General features: G+C 47.4%; 1 protein-coding gene and 1 non-coding gene across 2 annotated transcripts; both read left to right on the top strand.

The window, feature by feature from the left end:
• The first annotated feature begins 1512 nt into the window (after positions 1 to 1512).
• On the top strand, positions 1513 to 19667 carry GTF2H2 (general transcription factor IIH subunit 2). The gene is made up of 16 exons (XM_058656351.1): positions 1513 to 1551; positions 1840 to 1926; positions 2408 to 2485; positions 2750 to 2786; positions 3028 to 3114; positions 6619 to 6669; positions 6938 to 6992; positions 8018 to 8123; positions 9209 to 9299; positions 9402 to 9489; positions 9911 to 10018; positions 12865 to 12928; positions 15393 to 15496; positions 15988 to 16090; positions 17522 to 17561; positions 19519 to 19667. The coding sequence occupies exons 2-16, from the start codon at positions 1871 to 1873 to the stop codon at positions 19648 to 19650; spliced, it is 1200 nt and encodes a 399-aa protein (XP_058512334.1). The 5' UTR covers positions 1513 to 1551; positions 1840 to 1870; the 3' UTR covers positions 19651 to 19667.
• LOC118760373 (small nucleolar RNA SNORD83) lies at positions 3183 to 3260 on the top strand. Its single transcript, XR_004996748.2, has one exon. It is a non-coding gene; the product is annotated as a small nucleolar RNA SNORD83 (small nucleolar RNA).
• Positions 19668 to 21024: the final 1357 nt, after the last annotated feature.

The following is a 21024-nucleotide window of genomic DNA, read 5'->3' as shown; positions in this document are numbered from 1 at the left end:
ATTTGTATGAAAACAACTGAATGGGTGCCTTTTGTATACCTGATTGGATATCATTTGTATAAGTACAGTTGAGTGGGGCCCCCGCAGAGTGGCCTAGTGGCTAAAGTCCTCGCCCCGAGATCCCATATGGGCACCGGTTCTAATCCTGGTAAATAAATAGCTAGGGCTCGGTGCGATAGCCTAGCAGCTGGAGTCCACCCCTTGCACACACCAGGATCCCATATGGACACCGGTTCTAATCCCGACACCTCCACTTCCCATCCAGCTTCCTGCTTGTAGCCTGGGAAGGCAGTCGAGGATGGCCCAAGACTTTGGACCCTGCACCCGCATGGGAGACCTGGAAGAGGTTCCTGGTTCCTGGCTTCGGATCGGCTCAGCACCGGCCATTGCGGCTCACTTGGGGAGTGAATTATTGGAAGGGAAGATCTTCCTCTCTCTCTCTCCTCCTCTCTGTATATCTGACTCTGTAATAAAAATAAATAAATCTTAAAAAAAAAACAGTTGAGTGGACAGTACTTGGTGGAATATACAAGACCAAAGGAGTTCCAAAAAAAGCATAGAAACAGTTGATGGGTTTATTGATAAGCTCAATACCTCCACCCTTATCCTATATGACCCTCAGTATATAAAGTCTGTTGCCCCTAATAAATTTGGGCTATTGATCATCAGTCAGTAGTCCATGCCTGTTACTATCGGCTCCGTGCACCAAGTCCATCGCTGCAGGACAGCGACAAAGCAGAATCGATCTGAAGCCAGGAGCCTGTTTTGGGTCTGACACACGTTTGCAGAGTCCCAAGACTTTGGGCCGTCCTCGACTGCTTTCCCAGGCCACAAGCAGGGAGCTGGATGGGAAGCAGGGCCGCTGGGACACGAACCAGCGACCCTCCGGGATCTGTGCCTGTGCACAGGTGAGGATTTAGCCACTAGGCTACCGTGGCTGGCCCCGGCCAACCTTTTCGAATTCCTAAAATCAAGCCCCTCGGTGACTGCTGAGCCTCTGCCCTTCTCCTCGCTCATCCGTGACCCTAAACTTGGCAAGGGAAGCGGGGGTCCCCCGGTGCCGCTCTGCAAGGAGCCGCCGCCGGCCACAGCCGGAACGTTTGTCCTGTGGCGCGGCGTGGGTGCGGCGGAAGGACTTGGGAGGCGCTTCCGGCCGAGGCTGTTCCGGCGGCGGGAGGCGGGCGGGAGGCGGCAGGTGCTGTGGGCTCCCCGGGGATGCGCTGGGTCTGCGGGACGGGGTGGGAAGGAGGCCGAGGAGGCTGAGGAGCTTCAGCTATGTGCTTGCAGCCTCGAACAGGTTCCCGGGCTGGCCACTTCCTGAGCCTCCCCCGGAGTCGGGGCGAGCGTCCCCAAGTGCAGCCGGCTGCTGCTGGCGTCCAGCGTGCCGAGCTCTAGCATTAATTTACCTGTTTCCTTTGCAAACATTGGGCTGTCAGAGTGGAGCGAGGCCCTGGGGGGTCAGCACGCCGCCACCACTCTGCTGAAGTGGTCGTCGGTGGTGGCTCATCCACAGTGACACCACACCTACGACCCCGGAATTCTGTGATTTTGGTCTGTGACGTGTCTATAGTGCATTTTTGTGGGTTTTTTTTTGCAAATTGCAAAATGGTGTTTATTGGTACCAAAATGGTGCATGAATATGCCTTATTCTTTCTTGGAAATGGGGAGAAAGTGGTGAGAATTCTGTGTTTGTACATGGCAGCCACTGCTGAATAGGGTAGAGAAAATGAGGGGGAGCTTGCATTCTGATTTTTGAATGTTTACTTTTGCCTTTCATTTTGAATTTAAGCTGGATGCATTTTTAACACCTTGGAAAAGTTGACCACCTGTTTTTTGCAGGGTCTGAAACAGAGAATACGTTTCTTGAAAAATGGATGAGGAGCCCGAGAGAACGAAGCGGTGGGAAGGTGGCTACGAGAGGACGTGGTGAGTGGGTGGTGCCGCCCTCTGCGTTTACACAGCTTCTTCCTGCAAATACTGTGATGGGATGTTTCCCAGGTTCAGGCCTCGACTTGGTGACTTTATACAAGACTTCCCGAGGCTGGGAAACCATCCCAGCACTCCATCCCACCAGCAGACAATCAGTGATCAACTTGCTGTTTGAGGGTTTACTGTGGCTAATCCTTGTGGCCGACCCTCACTCACTGGGTTTTAGGCTCCTGGTGTTGTAGCCCGGGTTAGTCCGTTGCTCCGTCTTTGCTGCTGAATAGCATTCCTCTGCATCTCGACCACATTTCTGGTTACCTTTCACGAGCTCTTGGACATCTGGGTAGTTTACAGTTATGAATAAGCATGAGTCATGCTGCTCTAAATTTGCATGTCCACATCTCTCTGTACACTGAGCTTTCTCATATCTCTGGGTTTCGTCTTGAGCTTCTCTTTACAATCAGATACTTGTTGCTCACAGGGAGATTCTTAAAGAAGATGAGTCGGGATCCCTGAAAGCCACGATAGAGGACATTCTCTTTAAGGCAAAGAGAAAAAGGTACGGGGACTCTGGCTGATGATGTTAGGCAAGGCGAGGCAGAATCCTTCAAACCCGGATGTGTTTCAGGGTATAGACCTGTGGTTATCTGGGTGGGAAGAATGCCCAATGTGGGGCTGCCCTAGCAGGGAAATGGTCATCATGGCCTGTTCATATACCTGCAGTGAGGTATGAGCCTTAAGAATGTACTGCCCTAAAAATGCACGCTTTGGCTTTGGGGATCCTATGCGATACTCCATTAAAATATTTATGTGATTTTCACAGAGTGTTTGAGCACCATGGACAAGTTCGCCTGGGAATGGTAAGGCTTTTGTTTGTTTATGGTACAGAATTAGTTTGGGTTAGAGAATTTTTTTGGCTTAGTGGAATAAACAGCTGTCAAACAGTATATCCTTAAAATGTTCTGAATCAGTGAAAATATCAGTACATAAGTGGTGTCTGTGAAACTGTTCTAATGCGTGTGGCTAGAATACGTGACTGTTAAAGGCCCCTTGGACTCCTTGGCCAGATGTGAACTGAGAAACTGTCTCCTTCTCTGGTAGATGCGCCACCTTTATGTGGTGGTAGATGGATCAAGAACCATGGAAGACCAAGACCTAAAGCCCAACAGACTGACGTGTACTTTAAAGGTGAGTGAGCTCATTTCAACTCACTCCCTGCAGACAAGGACACTGGATTCTAAAGCTCCTTTTCTGAGGCCACGTGATGTTTGCATTCGGAGACGCGAGCGCTCTGCGCGTTGATGACTCGAATCTATCACCCTGGACTGATGGCTGCTGTGGGAAGAGAAAAAGAATGTGGGACTATTGTTTAGTGTATGTGGGTTTGTTTTCAGTGAATATAAGTATTAGCTAAGTAATAGTTCGCTACATTGATTTGGGAAATGACAAACCAAAGTGGCTATTTATCTCTTTTTAAAAATAATAACACATTTTGTTTTTGATGATGTTTACATAGTTAAGAAGGATGCACGCCCATGTGGAGCACCGTTTAGAGTGGGGAGGATCAAGGAATAGGGGAAGCGAGTGAGACAACTATTTTCAGTCTGCTTTTTTCTTTCTGTATCTAGGGAAAGTGGGGAGGGATGAGCACCTAGGAATGGGGGGATGGCCCCCCGATGTCATCCTAGCATCTCCAACGTGGAGCATGTTCTGAGGGTACTGCTCAATTGGTTTTGATAGTTCTGAGATGCTGTTGATTTTGTTGCTCCAAGGTTGAAGAAATCCTTCCAAAAGGTCCATTGGCTGAGACAGTCCACCTGAGAGTCTCCACTCACCCAGATACTCGCTGTCAGAACTTGGCCAGGAGAGCTGTCCAGTTTGTTCTGCCCTCCGTGGTATTAGACATCCTCTGCAGGCCTCAGTGAACTGGTTGTCATGTCCCCCACATGCATCTGAGCAACCCAGCTAACATGCAGACCAGTGGGTTTTATGGCTCTGCCCAGCCTGGTCTTCTGCCAGTCCCAGCTCTCAGGACTCACCAGCGGGAGCAGTGGTCCACTAGGGGAGTCGTCACAACCCTACCACTGCCACCACCTACTTTCTAACACTCCCACCATGGGTGTTTAGTGTGCTGGTGGACGCTGCAGTTCAGTCCGGCATGTCCTCCTTCACTCAGCATTCACCAGTGGGTACTGCAGCCTGGCTCAGGCCAGCTGCCCCCAGTCAGTGTGAATAGGCTAGCGTTGCTGCCTAGCCTGGCTTGTCCTGTTCCCTGTCCTAGCTCTCACATCTGCCATTGGCCCGCCCCCAGACCTGAGCCATATTTATGCCAACGGGTACTGTAACGTGACCTGGTCTGGGCTGCTCCCAGCCTTGGTTCTTGTGTTCATCTGCAGGGACTGCTTCCTCACAGAGGAGTTCCCCAAGCTCTTCTCTCAAGTCTCCTCCCTGTGGCAGATCTCACGCATGTTAGTGGGCATTTGGCCTAGCCTGACTTGGCCCACGTCCTGTCCTGGCAGGAACAGCGGCCTTACATGACCAGCCCACACCCATTATGGCTCTTACTGTTGGGTGCTTTAGCCCAGCCCTGCCTGGCCCACCCCTAGACCCAGCTCTTGCGTGGTTCAGTGGGTGCCAAGACCTGGCCCAGCCTATCCTATACCTTCTCTGGGTCTTGCAAACACCAGTGCGTGCTGGAGCCTAGCCCAGTCTGGCGCACCCCAGGCCCAGTCCACACCCATGCTGAGGGATTCTGCAGTAATGTCCAGGCTAGTTTGCCACCCCCATTCCAGTGCTTACTCACTCGTGGGAACCGCAGCCTAGCTGTGGCATCCCCTCAGAGCCCGATCAGGCCTGCTCCCAGCCACAGATCTTGTGCATGCTGATGGTTGCTCTGACCTAGCCCTTCCATCGTCTTGGCTTTTGCCATGGATGACCAGCCTCCAGTATCAACTTTTGCTGGTGGTTGCTACAGCCTCGTCTTGCCCAGCCTGCCCTCTATCCCTGGCTTTCATGCAAACCAGGAGGTGTAATAACCTAACATGGCCTGCTCCCCACATCCTGGCTCCTGCACTTGCCACAGGGTCCACCCCCTGCCCTGCCACTCACTGGCACGTAACTATAGTTGAGACTGCCAGGCAGACCCCCAGCTCCAGCTTTCGTGTGAAGCAATAGATGGTCATTGATACCAAAGAGCCTCGGGACTCCCACCTGCGCAGGTGTGTTGTTCTTGCCCTGAAAGATACTTCAGTTTTCCTCCTGTCAACTACCCAGTCCCAGCCCCAGCCCCCTGCAAATACAGTACCCCGATTGGTGGAAGTCCCCCAAAAGTCACTCCTCACCTGACACATTCTCCTTCAGCAGTCCTCCCCCTCACACGTCCCTAGACCCCCTTCTCTGAGCAATCCACAGCCCCCTATGGCTAAGAAAGGATAAAACAACAAATAGGTAGGAAAAAAGTGGGAAAATGGATAAGCCAAATAGAACAAGAAACCAACGAACCAACCAAACAGCTCTCACCACCACAATCGCAAATGCTGGGGAAGATGGGTCCACGTCACACAGGTCACCAAAATAGCTCCCTGGCAAAGTGGACCTAAACCCAGGCCTGTGCAGGGCTTATATAGGCTGCAGGAGTTCTGTCACCATAAGGATCTTTGTGACGTCAGTGGAGAAATGGACCAATCACGGTCTGGAAGGCCCTGGGACACGTGCTGGTCTGGTCCTTGTGAGGTCAGAGCAGGCAGGGACCAATCACAGCTGCAGATACTCCTGGGGTGGGGTAGGGTCTCAGTAGCTTTCTACTTGAAAGGAGACACAGATCCTGGCAGATTTTGGGCTTAGGTTGGTGATAGTCTGATGTTGATTAATCAGGAAATTTAACATCCATAGGGTACTGCAAGGGTCTTTTCATTTCTGGTTTGAGCAGTGACAATGATTGGCCTGTGAAGGCCTCTTTAAAGGCCACACTTACAGCACGCATTCCTTTCCCCTCTGGCTGATGGCTCTCAAATTGATGGTGCGGTTTTGTTCTCCTTCGCTCAAAGTCAGGATCTTGTTTTTTTAGCTGTTTCTTTCATTTTCCTTTGTCTTTGACCTCCTTGAATCTGACTTCCCAGCTCACAAAGATCTATTGATATCACTCTTAGTGCAAGTTCCTGTTCGAAACTTACTGTCACTTCTGCTAATTGTCACATCTCTTCATTGGATTGACATTGATTGATTGAAAGGCAGAGTGACAGGACACAGGGAGCTTCCATGTGCTGATTCATTCCCCAATGCCTGCCAAAGTCAGGACTGGGCCAGGCTTGCAGTTAGATTCAGGTCGCTGGTGTGAGTGTCAGGGACCCAGGTACTTAAGCCAGCACCTGCTGACCACCTCGTGTGGTGTGCAGCAGAGAGCTGAGCCCACGTGGGCACTGTGGTATGGGGTATAAGCTTCTAAAACTGTGCCAGACACACCCAGGCTCCATCCTGTGGAAACCCAGCTCACCGCTTGCCTACCACTTCAAATGATGGCTCCTGATTACTTAGTATTTTGCTACTGAACACCTTGCAAAATGTGTACAGTGAAAAGATCCTGAGAAGTGATGCCCAACTGAATTCACAGGACACGAATCAACCCTTTTCTCCATTGTTATTTTGCCCTGAACTCATATTTCCTCTTTTTGTTTGTTTGTTTTCTTTGAACAGTTACTAGAATACTTCGTGGAGGAATATTTTGATCAAAATCCTATTAGTCAGGTATGTGGATAAAGTGATAGAATTCAGAATTAGATGTCTGTTTCTAGCTCCCAAACGTTGTTTTTATAAATAGAGCTAAGGTGGGATCCAGGCTGTGTGCTGGTTTCTGCAATACTTATCAGTGAGAATCAGTCGCTGTGGAAGTTACAGTTCACTACTGAATTTGTCCGAAACACTGCAGAAGTCTCTCACCTGTTTGCTACATACTATTTCATTCTTTTAGTAAAAAAAAGCATTTGTCAATAATCACTTGTGTTTTTATTTGGAGATTGGAATCATCATTACAAAGAGTAAAAGAGCTGAGAAACTGACGGAACTCTCAGGTAGGCATGAAATCCCCTTGCTTGGGCTCTAAGGCCTTGTTTACCCGACCCTGTGACCCTGTCCCTAGGAGTGCCCAGTAAATCCAGTGAAGGGCTTCTCTGCTCTCTATGCAGAACAGCTGATTTGTGTGGTCTCTAAGACTGACCTTTCCATTGAGTTCTGCACAATGTTGAGCAGCACTTCATTGAATGTCAACAGGTTTATTGGAATCTGTCCATTTGAGGCAGGCCTTCAGTTGGCTAATCGTCCGCCTGGAAGCACAGGCATCCCCATACCGGTACCAGTTCATGTCCTGGCCGCCCCACTTCCCATCCCGCTCCCTGCTGGTGGCCTGGGAAGGCGGTGTGGAGTTTGTGATTTCTTTCTCTGCAAGGTTTCCGTGAGGTGAATGATGGCTGTTAGTGGCCCCCGGTCTCCAGGGCCTTGTCGTCGACAGCTTTAGCTGGCCTTGTTCGTGGTCTGCCTGTCCATGAGCACTCGGGGTGGACGGCTCAGTGAAGTGTGTTGTAGGTGGGCTTGGACTGTCTGCCTGTACCGGAGCTCAATAGAAGCAGGTTTAGTTCCTAATGGATTCAGCAGGAATTTTTTTGTGTAGTTTTTGTAAAGTTTTGCTTATTTATTAATTTTTAGCTATTTGAAAAGCAGCATTATCTTGTCTGCTGGTTCACTCCAAGTGATAGTTCATTCCACAGCACCAGGCTTAGGCTGACCCCTAGGCCAGGAGGCAGAGGATGGATCCGTCTGGCTCTGGCTCCAGCACTTGGCTGCCAGGGGCCAGAGTCCTTGAGCCGTGCCCTGCTGTCTCTGGGTGTTGATTGGCAGGGAGCTGCATTGCTCATGACCTAGGATGCCAACCAACGCTCTACCGTGGGCATGAGCACCCCGAATGGCATTGTAACTGTGCCACATGTCCACCATGGTTTCCCTTGCACAGCGTCACAGACTTGTAAAGCTTAGGGAAAACCTACATTCCCATGATGAGCATGTGGTATTTTCTTACAAATAGAATCCATTTCTGTTTTAGGAAACCCAAGGAAACATATCACATCTTTGAAGAAAGCTGTAGATATGACCTGCCACGGAGAACCGTCTCTTTATAATTCCTTGAGTATGGCCATGCAAACGCTAAAGTTAGTACCTTACAGCACTTCTAGTTCACTGGGAAGTTTTTCAATGAAATGACAGGGTGTCAATACAGGACTGCCTGCTCTCAGCTGTTACAAAGTCACGAAATAGGAAAGATACATATTGTTAGGCTTGACATTTATTATGGTGTTGGTTGGTAATTTTAATACGTGAGGTATATGCTGGAAGATTTTACCAAAGTATGAAAACCTGTAGGCAGTATCAGTAGTATAAAAGAAATATGCTAATGGAGAACTTTTCTATTGGTTGTACCTTTATGGACAGTTATTAGCTTCCCTTGCTGCATGTCAGTGAATTACTTGCACACTGGTCTGGCAAGTTTGTGAGGAATATACTACAAATCTACAGAAAATACTGTGTAATTGAAGCTTGTGTATTTTCCCTCTCGGTCATCCGTCTTGGCTCAGACTTTGTCACTCTACATATAATAGGTATTAGTTTTGAAGTAGACAAGGAGGTAGCTCCAGGAATGAAGAGAAGTCCAATTGCAGGATCTACAAGCAGCAATGAAGAATATAACAATGCAGATGGAAGGAGGAGGCTGTGACAGCAAATAACCCTCAGAGTAACCGAACTTCCTGTTTAGCATTGGGGATAAGAGCTGACCACATCTTAAAGCTCACACACTATCATTAGCAAAATGGTATACAAAATTTTTATAAATATGATGACTCAGAATCAGCATTAGCCAACATTCCAGTCTTTGTGAAGGAGGTGTGTTACTGTTCAAGCCGCGTTTGTACACCTGGAAATGGACCTGTGTGATCAGTGCCGTATTTCTCCATGTATATACTTCAGACTCCCAGAATGTACCTCTGGAGATGTGCGGAGCCCTTTAGGAACATAGCCCCAAAACCTTTTGATTTCAGAGAATAGCTTTTTAAGGGTGGCTCTCATTTTAGAAAAATTCACATTAGAATATTTCAACTCTACCCGCAGTGCTTGCGGTGCTGATGCGAATCAGCGGCCGTGCGGTTTCAGTGTGTGAGCCGCGCGTGCCCGCCGTGTGAGTGGATCGGCGCCTGGTGACGTGTCACAGCTGATCGCAGAGTATTTTATCCTTCCTCAGGCACATGCCGGGACACACAAGTCGGGAAGTCCTGATCATCTTCAGCAGCCTGACAACTTGCGACCCATCCAACATCTATGATTTGATCAAGGTGGGGCCAGGACACCAGCATTACAGAACATGCTCTCACGGTCACTGCTTGATTTTGAAAATCTATTTAATGCTTAAAATGTCTTCCCCTAAAACCCTGCAGAGCCTCAAGGCAGCGAAGATCAGGGTGTCTGTTATCGGCTTGTCTGCAGAGGTGCGAGTGTGCACGGTCCTCGCTCGGGAGACAGGGGGTGCGTATCTGGTAATTCAATCTTGATGCGTAGTTACTGTGTAAGAAACCTGATTCCTTCTTACAGTACTAAACTCAAATCAGCTAAAATATGCTGTTGATTTTAGAAGACACCACTTCAAAAAGCAGTGAATTGCCAGTAGCCGTGGCAGGGTTTGAGGAAATATACTCCAGCAAAACTGCAGTTTCCAGGGTCTACAGTACTTACTGATGGTTTTAATGCAGTGGTAATTACGCCTATTCCTAAAGAAATTTGGAGAGATTATCTAAATAAATTTAAAATAATTTAGCCTAAGTTGTGCTTTTGAAGATGTGCAGCTTTTTCAGCTGCCACAACGCCTGCTGTTTGAGGTAGAGATTGCCATTCTTTGTTATGCCTGCGGGACTGACTGATTTTCTTGGGTTTCTTTTAATCTTGTTAGGCACATACCACGTTATCTTAGACGAGAGTCATTACAAAGAACTGCTGACACACCATGTCAGCCCGCCCCCTGCCAGTTCAAGCTCGGAGTGCTCACTCATTCGGATGGGTAAGGGTTTATTCTGTCATTTCAAAAGAGGGTTTTAAAATATGTTTATCTGTTTAAGCTTTCTTTTCATTTGCACAAGATGTACTTTTTGACATTGAAGATTTTTTTTTTTAAGATTTATTTATATTTATTGGAAAAGCAGATTGGTACAGAGAAACAGAAACAGAAAAATTTTCCGTCTGCTGGTACTCCCCAAGTAGCCATGCCCATTCGGGATGCTGGGCTTGGAGGTGCAGAATTAGCCAGTTGAGCCATTGTACCAAGCCCAAGAATTTCTTGTTCTAAAACTTAAATTATGAGGCATAGTGTAGTGGCTCAATTAGCTAATCCTCCCCTTCTAAGTACCAGGATCCCATATGGGCACCAGTTTGTGCCCCAGCCGCTCCACTTCCTATCGAGGTCCCTGTTTGTGACCTGGAAAAGCAGTCGAGGATGGCCCAAAGCCTTGAGACCCTATACCGATTCTTTTTTTTTTTTTTAAGATTTATTCATTTTATTGCAGCCAGATATACACAGAGGAGGAGAGACAGAGAGGAAGATCTTCCGTCCGATGATTCACTCCCCAAGTGAGCCGCAACGGGCTGATGCTGCGCCGATCCGAAGCCGGGAACCTGGAACCTCTTCCGGGTCTCCCACGTGGGTGCAGTGTCCCAATGCATTGGGCCGTCCTTGACTGCTTTCCCAGGCCACAAGCAGGGAGCTGGATGGGAAGTGGAGCTGCCGGGATTAGAACCGGCACCCATATGGAATCCCGGGGCTTTCAAGGCGAGGACTTTAGCCGCTAGGCCACGCCGCCGGGCCCGGGACCGATTCTTTGGGAGACCCTGGAGAAGCGCCTGGCTCCTGGTTTCAGATTGGCTCAACTGCAGCCATTGTGGCCACTTGGGGAGTGAACTAGCTGATGGAACATCTTTCTGTCTCTCCTTCTCTCTGTAAATTTGCCTTTCCAGCAAAAATAGATTTTTTAATCGTTATTTATTTATATTTAGGAAAAAGATTATTGAAAGAATTTTGTAAAATGCAGAGATGTAAAAGGATTAAAATAATCAGTCCCTGAGGCTTAGAAAACACTTTATTGTGGAAGAGAAAAAGTTGCAGTGTTTGTAAAAAAATACTTTTGTTAAGAATTTTTAAAGAAAATACCTACAGTATCCTCTCTGTACTGTATGATCAAGTTGTATAATGCAAACTATATAAACACAGATGTGTTAGAGAAACATCAAATTACTCCAAGTGATTTTTTTTTTTAGGAAAAAGAATTATTGATTTTAGATCATCTAAAAAAAATTTCACTTTCTTTATTTTCCAGAAATTTCTCATGAACATTTATGTTTACATTGAAAACAATGGTAAACCCAAAAACCAGGAAACAAATTGTGTTTCTCAATGAAGTGAAAGGGTTTTCCATCCTTGGCATTTTTTTAAATCAGTGGTCAGCCTGCGTTCATTTACTTTCAAATATTACCTGTGTGTGCCACACACAGACGGGACATTTAGAATGATGCGTGCTGTAAACATGGAATAGATTTTAAGTGTTGTGTTGACTCATCTTCTTTGATTTACTAATATGTTTTTCTACCCCATTTTATAAGTATTACTTAAACTTATAATTTATTTTTCAAATTGACTTGATGCCTTGAGGAACATCAGGTCTCTCTCAGTTACCTGATGCAAATATTTTCCAGTTACGTGTTTAGTTGTCCTGTTTTGATAAGTTGATAGATTTTTAGTCTTGCGTAAGAAGATGTTTTTAATTGTTTTTCTTTTTGTGAACCTATTTGAGAATTTAAAATTAAATGTGAAAAATACATGTAGGAGTTGCAGTTTCTAAAATATAACAGAAACATGTGCTCCTGCAGGCAGGTGGAAATGTAACATAAGGCAATGGTCAAATGACTAATGTACACCTCAGTTCCATCAGAAACTACATAAATATGACAAACTTTCTTTACTTTTAAAGACTGATTTATCTGCAAGGCAGAGTGACTTCTGCCAGAGAAGACAGAGAAAAGAGAGCTCTTTCATCCTCTGGTTCACTTTTCACGTGGCCTTGGTAAGCCAGAAGCCAGGGACTCTTTCCGGGTCTCCCCAGTTGGTGGAAGAACCAAGCAGTCGGGCTGTCTCTCACTGCCCTCCCAGTCACCTAGCAGGGAGAGGCAGCGAGGTGGAGCAGCTGAGACAGGCTACTCAAACTGATGATCCAGTATGGGTGGCTGCCATCAAAGGGAAAGCTTCACCAGCTGTGCTGCAGTGCTGGCCCCAAACTTTTTAAAAAGTATTAGGGAGCCAGTGGGGTGACATAGCTCCTTAAGCTACCACCTGCGGTGCCAGCGTCCCATAGGGGTGTCAGTTCACACCACCCCAGTCCAGTTCCTTGCCAATGCGCCAGCGAAAGCAGCAGCAGATGTCTCAGGTGCGTGGGCCCTGCCACCCAGGTGGGAGACCCAGAAGCAGCTCGTGGGCTTCTGGCTTCGGCCATCTCAGCTGTTTGCAGAGTGAACCAGTGGAGGGAAGAATTTGCGCTCTCTGTCTTTACCTTTCAAGTAAGTAAATCTTAAAAAAATAAATACATAGGTGAAGTTATTCAATTAGAGAATATAGATAGGAACATTTGAATCCAACATCCTTGGGAGAGACGGCTCTTGAAGCTGTCTTGTTTACTTTTTGCCGTAGCTTGGAGTTAGAGTGAGTTCCCTTTGGCTGTCATCAGCATGCGCAGCTATGTCTGAGTGGTAACACTGGGCACTACTGTACAACTTTGTCGATATCCTGGTAGAGTCATCTTTCCATTTTCTGTCTTGTGCCTTTGCTTACAAGCAGATACTAATACCTTTTCTCCTGTGAAGGATTTCCCCAGCACACCATTGCTTCCATGTCCGATCAAGACGCAAAACCCTCTTTCAGCATGGCGTGAGTAAACATGCGAACCTGTCGGTGATAAACTGTGACTCCCCCCCTCAGTTACAGATGCAGAAGACGAGCTGCCAGTGTGAAGGCTCTGTGAAAGTGTCCCTCCCATGTAGCCATGAGCAGGGCAGAGGGTAGATCCTCCCGTGGGACAGTGACCAGGGCTGAGGGTCCGCCCTCCCGTGGGCCAGTGACCAGGGCTGAGGGTCCGCCCTCCCGTGGGCCAGTGACCAGGGCTGAGGGTCAGCCCTCCCGTGGGCCAGTGACCAGGGCTGAGGGTCAGCCCTCCCGTGGGCCAGTGACCAGGGCTGAGGGTTGATCCTCCCGTGGGCCAGTGACCAGGGCTGAGGGTTGATCCTCCCGTGGGCCAGTGACCAGGGTTGAGGGTCCGCCCTCCCGTGGGCCAGTGACCAGGGTTGAGGGTCCGCCCTCCCGTGGGCCAGTGACCAGGGCTGAGGGTTAACCCTGTATGCTCCTGTGCAGAGGCTGTTGGTAAAGCAGCAAGGCAGGGGTGTCACTCGACATCAGAGAAGCAGGTGGACATGAGATTAGATCCACATTCTTGTTTATGCTGATGAAAAAAACAGTAGTGATAGAAATCGAAAATAAAATTAAAAACTGAAAGCAACTCTGTTGAGGAAAGAGAGGAATGAGCTCAGGCTTTGTTGACTAGGTCTGGTTCTAACTGCAGAGCTTGACATACCCGGCACTGATGCGCACAGCTCAGTCTCTGCCCACTGTGCCACAGCTGTAGATGCTGCACAGCTGTACAACCAAAGTCAACTTCATCCTAAAGATTCACCCACAAAACTTGTGTCTCCAGCTACAGGAATTTAGTGGGGGCATTCTGCAACAATGTAGAAAAGACACATAAGCAATGGTTAGATCCCCTAAAGAGGGGAACCAGAGAGGGGGAACCTGTGGGGCTTGGCTTCCTGTCCAGGCGGAATTTTCAAGCTGCCCTGTAGCGCCTGGAGGTCCTGCTGAGCTGAAGGATGGCTGCATTCTCACAGGGTCTAGCTGCACAGGGGGAGCTGCCTGGACATGTGCACGGGCTTGCCCTGCAGTCAGCAGCCCATGCCAGTGGAACCTTGTAGAAGCCAGGGAAAAAACCCTTTGAGCTGCAGCAGGCCGAGTAATGCCTAGAGCTCCCACAGGGCAGGGGATAGTGCGTATTCTTCTCAGTGTGTTTGGGGAGATGTGCCCCGATACGCTCTGAGTGGAACTGCCAGTGATGTCAGCAAGCTAACCCGGGGCTGACGACTGCTCAGCCTCACAGTGCCTAGAGCAAATGTTGAACAGAGCAAACTGTTTCCAAGTGACTTTAGTATTCTAGCACAAAGCCCCCAAATATTTAGGGAAATTTTTGAAAAAGCCAAAACCCTAACCAAGATTCACAGAGTCTGAGATCCCAAACAGAGTCACAGAACATGCCAACATGACCCAGTCACAAGGGGAAAATCAGGGTGAATTTCTCCTGAAAGTCTCATTTACTGATTTGATGAGAGTGACGGGCAAGGCTAAGAGAGAGCCTATATCGTTGATTCACTCCACAGATGGTTACAGCGGCCAGGTGGGGAGCCAGGACCCGAGTTCCTGGGCCATCTGGTTCCTGCTTCCCAGGAAGCTGGACTGGAAGCAGAGTAGTCAGGACTCGAACCAGCACTCTGCTGTGGGACGCCAGCCTCAGGCAGGGGCTTCATTTACCGTATCACAATGTCAGCCCCCAGAATGGTTACATGTCTCACAGAATTAGTTGACAAAGGTGTTAGAACAACAGATACAAATATATCCCATATGTTCAGGATGCAAGAGAATACACAAGTAAGAGGAATAACAAAAGGTATGGGAAAAAAAAGAAAACACTACTAAAGATGAAGCGTGTAATGCCTGAGCTAAAAATATATTGGACAGGGCTCAGTGCAGTAGCCTAGCGGCTAAATCCTCACCTTAAACAGGGATCCCATATGCGCAGCGGTTCTAGTCCCAGCAGCCCCACTTCCCATCTAGCTCCCTGCTTGTGGTCTGGGAAAGCAGTCAAGGAGAGCCTTGGGACCCTACACCAGCGTGGGAAACCCGGAAGAAGCTCCTGGCTTTGGATCAGCTCAGCTCTGGTCATTGTGGCCATTTGGGGAGTGAACCAGTGGGCCAGAGATTTCTCTGTCTCTCCTCTCTCTCTCTGATTTTCTAATAACAATAAAGAAATATATTTTAAAAAGTATATTAATAACTACAGAAGAAAAATGAATTTAAAGATTTTAATAGAAGCTAAAGAATGAATATGGGAAAAAAAGACAAAAAGTAAATATATAGTGTAAGTGAGCTATGGGATACATCTACTTCAAAATCCACTCTTCAATTTTAAATTAGACTTCAGGTTTGGAGATTGAGGTCGCATATTTTGTTTGGCTGTAACGCTCCATCCACATCTATGTGTCACCTTTTTGAGATCATTTTTTCCCCACAGGCATTTGGACAGCAGCTCTGAGCCAGGGCTGACATTAGGAGGCTATTTCTGTCCCCAGTGTCGGGCCAAGTACTCTGAGCTGCCTGTGGAATGCAAAATCTGCGGTAAGAAACCAAGTGTTCATTATTCAATCAGTTCATCTTGAGTAACTTCTTATCTGTATCACTGCTGGGGGAAGTGTGAATTGCGCTTATGTGTCAGGATTTAACAGGTGGAAAAAGAATAAATTATTATTTTCCTTGAGTGTCTGGTATATCTGTTTCCAGAATAGACCTAATGTTCTAGAAAAGTTTCTTGATTCTCTCTCTGAATTGGAAAGTCTAATCTTTAAAAGCAGTGCAAGAGAACAAGTGGACATTTTCCCAACTCCCTTCCGTACATAGATGACACATACATGTAACATTAATGATAGATGGTCAGAAACACAGGCCAACTGAGTTGGAGTAATAGAACTGTAGAGGTTGGTTTCACTTGTGCTGGAGCTAAGGTGTCATCTGGGACCTGCTTTGACCTCATCCAGACACCTGCCGATGTGCGGGCAGAGTCAGGCTACCCTGCTGTTTGGGTTCCTCACCAAGTCTGTGCTTTCTGTTAGGCCTCACGCTGGTGTCTGCGCCCCACTTGGCACGGTCTTACCATCATCTATTCCCGTTGGATCCTTTTCAAGAAATACCCCTGGAAGAAAACAAAGGAGAAAGGTATGTGAGTCCTGTTTGTCACCTCAGTGGCGGAGTCACCCGGGTGAGGTGACCTCCAGCACGCCCAGGTTAGGATTGAGATGCTCCATCACTAGTGGGCTCCGTCTCTCCAGACACCTCTGAATGCCCTTGCACCCACCTTTGTAGCATCCGAGTGATGGATGGTGTAGTGGTATAGCTGTTCTCTGAAAGAAAAATAAAACGCTGATTGGTGGGATTTGCTGGTTTCCATGGGATAAATGCTCCCATCATGACCAGTGTCTCAATGCCAGCCGTTTAACAACCGGTTCTCAACATCTCTGAGTGTTGTCACAGTTGACCTTCTAAAAGTCACACATTACAGTGCCAGCATACCACTGAAAAAGAGAGCTCGGACGACAGAAGTAGTCAGATTGGTTTTCATGCTGATCCTGTGAAATAAGGGCTGAAATCAAGGCAGGTAATCTGCTGTAGAATAGTTCTTGAGAAACACAGATGTACTCGTGTTAACGATCTGCAGTTTGGGAGCCATGTTCAGTAATTAGTACCCAGTAGAACGTTATGTGTCAACCTGTCATAGCTTTTCACACTTAAAAAATAATCTGGAAGTCATTTCATATCGCCATGTCTAGACCAGACTTGTCTTTGAAGATTGACTGTTGTGTATTTCATGGCGAAATGACAGCCGGGAAGTTTGATAGCCAGTTGCTTTCTGTGGAATATTTAATATTATTTCTTTTACTGTCCAAAATGATGTCTGTGTCTTCGAATGAGCAAATATCAATTCTTGAAGATGAGATCAAATAATAGGTAGCTGCTGACAGATTTTGTAAAGTTGACCTTCAAAGAGGTTTCATGTAGATTTTCCCGTAGTTCACCAACATAAATTTTATGTAATCTCTTAATATTGGCCAAAACTGACAAGTAAGAATTACACTCATCATTTTTGCTTATACTGGGTTATTTTTGGGTGAGGTTAGATATACTAGAAGTGAAAACTTCAGAGAAAAGATTTGAAGACAGAGCTGGGGCCCAGTGCGCTGGCTCAGTGGCTAAATCCTCACCTTGCAAGCACCAGGATCCCATACAGGCACCCTTTCATGTCCCGGCTGCTCCACTTCCCATCCAGCTCCCTGCCTACGGCCTGGGAAAGCAGCAGACGATGGTCCAAGTTCTTGGTCACCTGCACCCACGTGGGAGACCTGGAAGAAGCTCCTGGTTCCTTCCTAACTTCACATCAGCTCAGCTCTGGCCATGGCAGCCACTTGAGGCGTGAACCAGCCTAGGGAAGATCTCTCTCTTTCACTCCACTTTTCCAGTAAAAGTAATAATAAGAAAAAAAAGTTTAAAGAGAACTACTGGTTAATTAAATGATTCTAGTTATTTAAATTTGTGAAATTGCTTTATGAATGAATTCTTTTAAAACAATGATTCTGTAACTGTCTTTTTCAGATTTTGCTGTGGCTGTCAAGGAGAGCTGAAAGACCAGCATGTAAGTTCATTGCTTTTCTACATAGGAAATAATACACAAGGACCATTGAGAACATGGTAGTGTAATGAATTTACAAGTTGTTAAATACCAGTGTGAAATCAATTTTTTTTATCATATATGATTACTATAGTAGGTAGAGATAAAATGGTAGCAAAATGGTATATCAGCTTTATAATTCTGATTTCTAATTTTTCCCTAAAAATATTTCGATCCGTTGTCTCAATTTTTTAAGTTAAACTGAATTTTGTTCAAAAGTGTATGAAGTGTTTTCTTCACATTATTCTTTTGGCTCTGTTATAACTCATTTTGAATTCACCATTTAAGGTGGCGACAGATAAAAAGTGATCCTTCTGTTGTGCCAGTAAGAAAATATTTGTTAAAATGTTGAATACATAAACGTTGACACCGCAGAGTAAGCTGCCACTTGCAGTGTTAGCAACTCGTCGGAGAGCTGGTCCCAGGTGCTCCACTTCTGAGCCTGCTCTGTGCATGCGCCCAGGAAAACCATAGATGATGTATGGGTGCCCCGTCACCCAAGTAGGACACCCAAATGCACTGGGACACCCCGTCCTGGCTGTTGCTGTCATTTGGGGATTGAGCCAGCAGGTGAAAGATGTCTTTTGATCTCTCTTTCTTTCAACCAAATGAATAGTTTTTTGAACAGCTTATTGATTTACTTGAAAGGCAGAGTCACAGAGTGCAGCCAGGACTGGCACTTACCCTGCTGCTCCGCAGGGCCAGCCCCCGTGTGACCCCTTACATTGAATCTGTCACGTGAACCTTGGACCGGGGTGGGCACAGCACGCCTGCAGGCTGTCTGTGAGCCGTGACATCATTTGGTCTTGCTCTGCCAAGGCAAACACAGACGAGACTCCAAACCCAAATCCAAAGTAGGGTCATTTTCAAGTCGGCCATCCTGTCTGGTCCCTAACATTTCAGAGGAACACCAACACCGAGCTCTTGTACCAGCCCCAAACAGCTCCTGGCAGTACCGAGGGAGTCCTGTCATGGTATAGACTCGTTTTCAAAATTATTTTTTTAAGATTTATTTATTTTTATTAGAAAGTCATATATACATAGAGGAGAAAGACAGAGAGGAAAATCTTCCATCCACTGATTCACTCCCCAAGTGGCCGCATGGCTGGAGCAGAGCCAATCCGAAGCCAGGAGTCCAGAGCCTCTTCCAGGCCTACCACACGGATACAGGGTCCCCAGGATTTGGGCCATCCTTGACTGCTTTCCTAGGCCACAAGCAGGGAGCTGGATGGGAAGCAGGGCTGCTGGGACGTGAACTGGCACCCATATGGAATACTGGTGCGTTCAAGGCCAGGACTTTAGCTGCTAGGCTACCGAACCCGGCATGCCTTAGCCTTTTTTTTTGCTTCTTTGTTTTCACTTTGTTTGAAAGGCAGCGTGAGAACCAGGGATCTGCTGGTCCGTTCCCTCCATGCCCACAGTGGCCAGGACCGACCCAGGTCTTCAGTCAGAAGCGCAAAAGTCAATGTGGGGGCTCGGCAGCGTGGCCTAGTGGCTAAGGTCCTCGCCTTGATCCCATATGGCCGCTGGTTCTAATCCCGGCAGCTCCACTTCCTCTCTATCTCTCCTCCTCTTAGTATATCTGACTTTGTAATAAAGATAAAATAAATCTTAAAAGGAAAAAAAAGATTAAAAAAAAAAAAAGTCAATGTGGGCTCTCCACCCCACAGTGCATTCACAGGCAGCTGGGCAGGAGGCGGAGCATCTGGTCCCCAGCTCCGATACAGGAAGTAGGCGTCCCGAGAGATGCTCTTAACTGCTCCCCCACATACCTGCTGCAATTGACTTACACTGGAGACTGTTTTTACACAGTGCAATTAGGTGGGTGAGTGGGGAAATACTTGCCAGGGACAGCAAAGAACAGAGCAACTTCCATGTACTTGACTGTTGGGAGGCACTCCCTCCCTCTTCTCCAATGCAGGTGTACGTGTGCTCTGCGTGCCGGAACGTCTTCTGCGTGGACTGTGATGTTTTTGCCCACGACACTCTGCACTGCTGTCCTGGCTGTATTCATAAAGTGCCGACTCCCTCAGGACTGGATTCCAGCATGTAGTGTACGTTGTGTGTGGGAACAAATGTATATATATATATATTCATGTGTAAATGAATCCTCCAAAGTTTCAGTGAAGACACAAGGAATAAATTCAGAAGAAATCTCCCCAAGAAACTCTTTGCTAAGAAAATATATTTTATTAAATTTTTTATTTGTTGCCAGAATGCCTGGAGTTCCATAGAGGTTCATTTAATTGTTTTTTTTTTTCCTGTTATATAGAGTCATAATGTTTTCAGTACCTATGCACTATATGTAACTAATTTGCTTTTTTTAAAAAGATTTATTTATTTTTATTGGAAAGTCAGATATACAGAGAGGAGGAGAGACAGAGAGGCAGATCTTCTGTCTGCTGGTTCACTCCCCAAGTGACCACAAAGGATGGAGCTGAGCCAATCCAAAGCCAGGAGCTTCCTCCAGGTCTCCCACGAGCATGCAGGGCCGTCCTCAACTGCTTTCCCAGGCCACAAGCAGGGAGCTGGATGGGAAATGGAGCTGCCGGGATTAGATCCAGCGTCCATATGGGATCCTGGTGTGTGCGAGGCGAGGACTTTAGCTGTTAAATTATCATGCCAGGCCCCAATTTTAATTCTAAAAAAATGAAATCAGGCCCGATGCGGTGTCCTAGCAGCTAAAGTCCCCACCTTGCACACACTAGGATCCCATATGTGCACTGGTTCTAATCCCGGCAGCTCCATTTCCCATCCAGCTCCCTGCTTGTGGCCTGGGAAAGCAGTTGAGGACGGCCCAAAGCCTTGGGACCCTGCACCCACGTGGGAGACCTGGAAGAGGCTCCTGGCTCCTGGCTTTGGATCAGTGCAGCTCTGGCCGTTGTGTCATGTGGGGAGTGAATCACTGGACCGAAGCCTAGTTCAACCCAACCAGCCTGTGGTGCCTGTCTAGCCACGCCAACCCCTGTGGTGGTTTTCGTGCCCTCCAGTGGGAGTGGTAACCCAAGAGGGAGGAGCCCACTATTTCCCTCCCAGGCCTCTCCCACTCCCGGATTATGCACTCTCCAGGTGGTTCTGTAATTTGACAGAATTAGCCCCCAGTGCCAGCTTCTGCCAGCTGATGCTGTGGCTAAGCCCAAACATCCCTCACCCACTCTAATTTTTATGTGCACCAGTAGGAACAATCAGCCCAGCCTGGCTTTTTCCTGATGTAGTCCGCATTAGGCGCACAGGTGTTGTAGCCCTGCCTAGTCTGGTCTGCTTCCATCCCAGCTCACGCTATCCGTGGGAGTAGCTGTCCAACAGGTCGGACCCTCCACATTCCGCCTGCCAGCTCCGCGTGGGAGACCCGGAGGAGCTCCTGGTTCCTGGCTTTGGATCGGCGCAGCAGCAGCCGTTGCAGTCACTTGGGGAGTGAATCATTGGA

This window comes from Ochotona princeps, chromosome 28, assembly GCF_030435755.1.
Source record: "Ochotona princeps isolate mOchPri1 chromosome 28, mOchPri1.hap1, whole genome shotgun sequence".
Taxonomy (NCBI): domain Eukaryota; kingdom Metazoa; phylum Chordata; class Mammalia; order Lagomorpha; family Ochotonidae; genus Ochotona; species Ochotona princeps.
Note: the sequence above shows the minus strand (reverse complement) of the source record. Positions and strands in the feature narration are given on the sequence as shown.

Coding starts and splice junctions, on each gene's coding strand:
- GTF2H2 (XM_058656351.1), top strand. CDS start 1,871: ATGGATGAGGAGCCCGAGAGAACGAAGCGGTGGGAAGGTGGCTACGAG. Junction 2,486..2,749: donor TTTAAGGCAAAGAGAAAAAG/GTACGGGGACTC, acceptor TGATTTTCACAG/AGTGTTTGAGCACCATGGAC. Junction 9,490..9,910: donor CCTCGCTCGGGAGACAGGGG/GTGCGTATCTGG, acceptor TAATCTTGTTAG/GCACATACCACGTTATCTTA.